The 6,833-nt window shown below is 65.8% G+C and overlaps 4 protein-coding genes across 4 annotated transcripts; 2 read left to right on the plus strand and 2 right to left on the minus strand.

Moving 5' to 3' along the window:
• Nucleotides 1-79: 79 nt before the first annotated feature.
• AMSG_00756 (HORMA domain-containing protein) lies at nucleotides 80-1,830 on the minus strand (the record flags this gene model as incomplete). Its single annotated transcript, XM_013907031.1, has 2 exons — nucleotides 80-1,442; nucleotides 1,469-1,830. The coding sequence occupies 2 exons, from the start codon at nucleotides 1,828-1,830 to the stop codon at nucleotides 80-82; spliced, it is 1,725 nt and encodes a 574-aa protein (XP_013762485.1).
• A 262-nt stretch (nucleotides 1,831-2,092) lies between these two features.
• On the plus strand, nucleotides 2,093-3,140 carry AMSG_00757 (RAD51/dmc1 protein; the record flags this gene model as incomplete). The annotated part of the gene is made up of 2 exons (XM_013907032.1): nucleotides 2,093-2,493; nucleotides 2,525-3,140. 2 exons carry the CDS (start codon nucleotides 2,093-2,095, stop codon nucleotides 3,138-3,140), a joined length of 1,017 nt encoding a protein of 338 aa, XP_013762486.1.
• A 59-nt stretch (nucleotides 3,141-3,199) lies between these two features.
• AMSG_00758 (countin-1) lies at nucleotides 3,200-4,460 on the plus strand (the record flags this gene model as incomplete). Its single annotated transcript, XM_013907033.1, has 4 exons — nucleotides 3,200-3,388; nucleotides 3,574-3,608; nucleotides 3,797-3,884; nucleotides 3,997-4,460. The coding sequence occupies exons 1-4, from the start codon at nucleotides 3,274-3,276 to the stop codon at nucleotides 4,458-4,460; spliced, it is 702 nt and encodes a 233-aa protein (XP_013762487.1). The 5' UTR covers nucleotides 3,200-3,273.
• A 79-nt stretch (nucleotides 4,461-4,539) lies between these two features.
• On the minus strand, nucleotides 4,540-6,590 carry AMSG_00759 (uncharacterized protein; the record flags this gene model as incomplete). The annotated part of the gene is made up of 1 exon (XM_013907034.1): nucleotides 4,540-6,590. One exon carries the CDS (start codon nucleotides 6,588-6,590, stop codon nucleotides 4,566-4,568), a length of 2,025 nt encoding a protein of 674 aa, XP_013762488.1. The 3' UTR covers nucleotides 4,540-4,565.
• Nucleotides 6,591-6,833: the final 243 nt, after the last annotated feature.

Genomic DNA, 6,833 nt, shown 5'->3' on the forward strand with positions numbered 1-6,833 from the left:
CGCAACCCGGCCGAGGCCCTTGCTCGTGCCGCATACGTCTCGGGCTCGATGGACAACATCAGTGTGCTTGTTGGCGTGTTTAACGATGTAGCGGCGACAACGGCGAAGCCGGCGACGCCGACGACCGAAGCTGGCTCACCGGCTGCGGAGCCGTGCCCGACGTGACCCGCAAGACGTGCTTGACGACCGAGGCGCGCGGCCGTGGCCGTGTTGCCGCCGCTGCTGCCGCCGCCGCGTTCTTGCCCAAGACGGGCTGTGAGACTGAGCGGAGAGGGTCGCCACGCGGCAACGGTGACGGCGACGACGCTCGCGGCGGCGACTCTGACTGCGAGCGCGACCCAGATCCAGACCCAGATCCCGAGCCCGACCGTGACTCCAGCCTCGAGCCCAACCCGGATCCCGACCGCAAACCCGACCGCAGACTGGTTCTGCGCCGCTTGGGTGAGCCCGGACTCGAACCCGAGCCAGAGCCAGATCCCGTCCCCAAGCCCGAGCCCGAGCTTGGGTGTAGTGACCTGGAGTTGCCTTTGGCCCGCCGCCGCTTGCGCAAGCGGCGGCGCGGCGAGTTGACTTTGCCCGCTGCTGCCGCGATGGGCGCTGCCTGCAGCATCCAACGGCCGACGCTTGGCGAGTAAGCGACGAGATCAAGGTCGCGTAGGTTGTGCATGACGGCCAGTCCTTGGTCCTTGGTCCGCAAGCCGAGATGGTCTTGCAGCACGCGCCGCGAGACATGGTCGCTGCCTGCGCGTAGCTCTGCAGCAAGGAACGCGACGGCTGCGGCGAGCTGGGCGTCGCTGCGCGGGTTGTCCGACGCTGTGTCGGCACCCGGCGGGGTGGGCGGCGGCGGCGTGACCCGCTTGGAGCCGCCAACAATGCGTGGGCCAGCTGTGCGGGCGGCGTCGTCGAGACGGGCGAGCTCGGCCTCCAGCGCCGCGTTCTCGCGCTCGAGCCGGCGAGTGTCGGCCTCGAGCGACGACAGCTCGTCGCGCTCCGACTCGGGACTGGGGCGAGGCCGTGGCGGCTGCGGCAACGGTGATGGTGATGGCGACGGCGCCGAAGCGCCAAGCGGAACGTCAGCTGGAAAGACGCCGAGCTTGGCCGGCGCCACTGGCGGGGAGGCTTCGTCGTCAGCAAGCCCGTCGAGCACCGTCCGCATGCCCATGTCGTAGACATGGTGATGGGTCCGGACCGAGCCGACGGCAAACTCGAGCGGCTTGCGGGTGAAGAACATGGGCTCGTTGGCCGGAGCCGGCTGGAAGAAGAGCGGCTCGTAGTCGGGCGGCGCGGTGTCCGAGTAGATGACCCGCATCATGATGTAACGGTCGACGACGAGCGGCTGCAGAGTCTGGCACAGCAGCGTCAGCGTCCGCATCATGGTGATGGTGGAGAACTTGATCTCTTTTTGGTCTGTGGCGGGTGCGGGCGTCGCGGCGTCGTATCGCCTGATGCCGCAGAGACAGAGACCGACGGCAGCCCGTCGGGGCCCGATGGGTACTGGACCTGAAAGTGGTACGACTCAACGAGCTCGTCCGAGGCGGCCTCGTAGACGCCGAGGATGATGTGATCGATGTAGCCGAGCTTGAGCGCCGGAAACACGCCCTGCTCCAGCCAGTTGCACAGTTCCTGAGCCTCATCAGTCGACGGCTTGAGCGACTTGATCCGCAGCCCATTGAGCGTTCGGTCGTAGAAGCAGTGCTCCGGAAAGAGCGAGCGGAGGTAGGCAATGGTGGAGATCGAGCAGCGGAGGAGATTGCGGACGAGGCAGAGTGACTCGGATGCGGTGACAGACTCGGTAGCGCTCGCCATCGCCGCAGCCACAGATCGGACCATGACGAGGTGTGCCTCCGATGTAGATGTCGGCGCTGCAGCTTGCGTGCCCCTCGCTTACGTGGCTGCGGTTTTGACGACGCCCGCCAGAAGAAAGCCACCAGCGGTTGATCGCCGTATTCCGAAAAAGGCCGTGGCGATCAGGCATTCTTTGCCAAGTTGGGAGGTGTGCCGTGCATGTTAAAACACAGCCATTCTCGCTTCCGTGCGCACACCCCCTCCGCCTTTGATATCCACATCCTTTGATAACCAGCCATCAATAGTCATGGCCGCGACTGAGGATATGGTGGTGGCGGTAGGCACCGAGATGGCGGCTCAGGCCAGCTACCAAGTCGAGGCCGAAGACGCATTCGATCCGATCGACCGGCTTCAAACGGTCGGCGTGTCTGCGACCGACGTGAAAAAGCTTGTGGCCGGCGGGTATGCAACAGTGCAGAGCGTGCTGATGTCGACGATGCGCGATCTGTGCGAGGTCAAGGGTGTGTCCGAGGCCAAGGCGCTTAAGATTGTGGAGGGCGCGGCGATGCTGTGCGAAAAGGGGACGGCGTTTGTGAGCGGCAAAGCGGCGCTCGAGGCGCGGGAGCACGTCGTTCGCATCTCGACGGGCTCGAGTGCGCTCGACACGCTGCTGGGCGGCGGAGTGGAGACCATGTCGATCACCGAGGCGTTTGGCGAGTTCCGGACGGGCAAGACACAGATCGCGCACGCTCTGCGTCACCTCGCAGCTTCCACTCGAGGCCGGCGGCGGCGGCGGCAAGGTGCTGTACATCGACACCGAAGGCACGTTCCGGCCGGGCCGCATTGTGCAGATCGCTGAACGGTACGGCCTCGATTCCAACGACGTGCTGGAGAACATCCTCACCGTCCGGGTCTACACCCACGAGCAGCAGTACAACATGCTTGTCCGCGCGGCGGCGCTGATGGCCGACGACGGCTGCATTCGCATGCTCATCGTCGACTCGATCACGGCCCTCTTTCGCGTTGACTACACCGGCCGCGGCCAGCTCGCCGAGCGGCAGCAGAAGCTCAACCAGATGCTGGCACGGCTGACCAAGCTCGCCGACGAGTTCAACATTGCCGTCTTCATCACCAACCAGGTGGTGAGCGATCCGGGCGGCGGCGCCATGTTTGTCTCGGACCCCAAGAAGCCTGTCGGCGGGCATGTCCTCGCCCACGCCTCCACCACTAGGCTCTCGCTTCGCAAAGGCCGCGGCAACCAGCGAGTGTGTAAGCTCTTCGACTCGCCGTGCCTTCCCGATGCCGAGGCCGTGTACGAGATCGGGCCAGGCGGCGTCTCCGACCCACTCGACTGACGGCAGCGAGGGCGAGGCAACAGCAGCCAGCCGGAAAACAAACCCACCTTACCAGCTCGGCCGAAAAACCTGGACGGATCTCGGGCTGGATCCGCAGCTCTCAAAGGCTCGCACTCTCATCTCCACCACAAACATGTACAAGACTCTGTTTGTCGTCCTTGTTGCGCTTGCGCTTGCGGCTTCGGCCTCTGCTGCCCCCACCGTCGTCTCCGACCTCGGAAACCCCACCACGTGCGAGCTCTGCGTCGGTACGGCCTCGGAAGCGTGCCGATTTCCCACCCATTTTTTGGCATGCGTTGCCGGGCGACGCCCGCCGCATTCGCCCACCCCCTCCTTTCCCCGTGCCCCCCCGCAATGCTCGCCCGCTCTGTCCCCTCTCCCGCTTGCCCTCCCTACATCCTTGCTCACTCACTCCTTCCTGCTACACGTATAGAGTTTCTCTCGCAGGCCGAGAACGAGCTGCTCCAGGTACGTCGAGGGTCCTTCCAAGAAAGTCGGCAACCGACAGGCTTCACGAGCTTTCAGGCGCCAACCTCCCTTTTACGACCGCTTCCAACTTTTTCCCCCCTTTCCCATGCACAGCCACCTGGCGCAACTCACTCTTCCCTCCTTCCCCCCCCCTCCTCTCCCCCCCCCTCTTGCCATCACTCCCACAGGCTATCCTCCAGCTCGGCATTGTCGACTCGTGCGGTGACCTCTGCGGCCTCCTCCCGTCCCGCCTCGAGGGCACCGTCTGCGACCTCCGTACGTGACGCAGGCGTGACTGCGCTGCACCTGTTGCTCCCCCCCCCCCTTCCACCTCGGGCAGACTCACCGCTCCCCTCTCCCCCTCCCCCCCCCCCCCCACCCACCATAGTCTGCGACTACATCGGCGTGACCGAGTTTGTCAAGATCATCCAGGAGCACTCGCCGGACCCCATCTACGCCTGCCAGCTCCTCAAGCAGTGTTCGATCAACGACAACGCCAAGGCGAACATGATCGACTTTGTTGTCGCGCCCAAGGTCGGCCAGCAGGGCACGACCTTTACCTTTGGAGCCACGTTCAACGTGACCAACGGCCCGACCGGTGCTGGCGAGCTCGCGCTCGGCGTGCAGCCGCCGCAGGGCATGCCTTTTGGTGACGGTGCGGTCAACGACGGCATCCCCAACGGTGAGCACACCGTGACGTTCTCGCTCAAGGCCCAGCCCAACGAGCAGGAGCCGTTCTCGGCCGGCACGTACGAGGTCGAGTTTGCCGTGTGCAACGGCATTTGCGGCGCGACCAAGCCGCACTCGGCTGTCCTCGCCGTCGGCAAGGGCTCGTTCCGCATTGAGCAGTAAGTTGACTCGCGGAGGCGGACCAGGCTTTTTGCTCCCTCGACCCGTGGCGGGCGGAAGCTCGTTCTAGCGGGAGTAAAGGCGTCGATGTTTTGATTGCACGGGCGGCTAAAGAGCGTTGAAGCGGGCAGTAGTGATGAGGTCGCCGTAGACGTCAAAGCCGGAGAGGGCAAGAAAGTTGTGGTTAGACGAGTTGCGGCCCGACTGCAGGATGCGAAGGTAGCGGTAGGCGCGCGGGGCGCCGTCGACGGGCCACGACGCCGAGGCGAACTTGCCGTTGAGCGCCGTATCGTTGCGATGGCGCTTGAGGTCCTCCCAGCTCACGCCGTCGACCGAGCCCTGGAGCTCCCAGTTGCGGAGCGAGTCGGCCTTGTAGTTGCCGCCGTGACGAAGGGTGTAGTAGGTAGGCCGAACGCGGCGCTCGTCGCCAAAGTCGATGCAGAACCACGAGGCCGGGACGTTTGCAGTCCAGAACGGGGCCTGACCGTCGCGGGCAAGGACAAGCAAAGGGGTGCCCTTTTGAATCGACGAGGCCGTGACCTTGACCGACTGGAACTCAGCGCCGGCGACGGGAATGGCCGGGTTGCGGAACTCGTGGGCGCCACCGCCGGTCCCGATGTAGAACAGGATGCCGTTCTCGTCAAAGTCGTACTGGTACTCAAAGTGCTTTCCGTAGGCATTGCGCGGCTGGAGACGGGCCGCGCTTGAGACCTGCATCGGGTCCTCGCCGAGCTCGACCCGTCGGAGACGGGCGAGCGCGGCCTCGAGAAGGAGCTCGCGCGGGACGAGCTTGTTGGTGGCGACTTCCTCGAGCTGGGCCACAGTCATAAAAGTAAAGCGGACAGCCTCAAAGAGGGCGGCGACGCGGTCCGATGCGGCTGGCGGGTTCGAAGTCGACGACGACGACGAGCCGAGCCGGGGTCGGTCAAACGCGGCGCTAGCTGGGAGGCTCCGCGGCGGGTCATCGGCAAGCATGGCGGCGCAGTACGCATTGACGGCGGTGTAGACAGCAAACTCGGTCTTGGCGGAGAGCCGCGGGTGGAAGAACAGCTTTGCGGCGAGGTGGAGCGGGAGCGAAGAGTAGTCGGCCTTGCGCAAGCGGTGGAAGTTGCGGGCAATGGTGTCGATGGCACGCGAGGCGACCGACTCGCAGCCGAGGGAGATGGCGGTGGAGAGGGCGTCGATGGCGTTGTCGGCCTTGATGGCGCGGCGGACGTAGGTAGTGAGCACGTTGCGGAGCTCGTCGACGCCGTAGGCGTCTGCCAGCGCCATGAGGGCAATGTAGTTGTCTGGAGTCACCCGCGCCTTGCCGGTGTACATGAAACTCAGCAGCTGGCCGAGCAGCCGCTGAGGGTCGGGCGCCGAGACGCGGACAACGACGACCGAGTCGAGGACGATACCTTCGAGGTCACCACTGTGTGCTGCGGTGACGGCGGCGGCGGAGGCCGGATCGAGGACGGCGACCGGCGACGAGGTTCGGGTCGGCGGTGTGAGCAGAGCACGCGGTCGCTTCCACAGCGGCGGCATTGCGCCCTTTGGGCTCCGCACATGACCGAGGCTGGCGGGGGTGGCTGAGCTCGAGCTTGACGCCGATGAAGCCTCACCTGACGACGCCGATGTTGAGTCTGACGAACTCGACGAGGAGCCCGACTCGGATTCCGAGGCCTTGCCCTTGCTCGCGCGTCGGCCCCGCGAGAGGGTGCGCTGGCGGCGGCGGCGGCGTGCGGTGGCGGCGGCGTGCATGGCGACCATGCCGCGCGATGAGGCCGAGCCCGTTCGTCGCGGGCCAAAGGCGTGGGCCTCGTCCGGATGGGCGGTGAGGGCGGCGGCAAACTGGTCCGACGCGTTGCACAGGATGAGCTTGTGGGCGCGGAAGACCACGTCTGCCGCCGCATCATGGACCACCACGTCAGCGTAGAGGCCCGAGTCGAGGAAGCTGCCAAAGCCCGAGTCAAAGATCGAGCCTTCGCCGCCTCCTCCGCCTCTTCCCGCCGCACCCTCTGCGCTTGCGGGGCCAATCGACGACGCCGCCGCTGCCACTGCCGCCGCCGCCGCCGCCGCCGCCGCCGCTGCTGCCGCTGCCGTGACCGACGCCGAGCGCCGCGACGAACGGGCTGCCGCCTCGCCAGCCATGTGCACCCGTGCGGGGCTGGCCGCGTCAGGAGGCTGCCAATCGGTGTCTGTCTCCGACGAGTCTGTACTCATGGTGTGCGTGTGTGTGTGTGTGTGTGGGGGGGGGGGGGGGATAGGTGGCCAGCAGCCAGCACGACGCCAGGGTGGCTGGGCAGCCGTCACCCCCCCCCCCCCCCCCACACACACACACACACACACTATTGGAACAAACCCCCCTCGAAAAGAACACCTTTGGTTCTCTTT

Source organism: Thecamonas trahens (genome assembly GCF_000142905.1).
Source record: "Thecamonas trahens ATCC 50062 unplaced genomic scaffold supercont1.3, whole genome shotgun sequence".
Lineage (NCBI taxonomy): Eukaryota > Apusomonadida > Apusomonadidae > Thecamonas > Thecamonas trahens.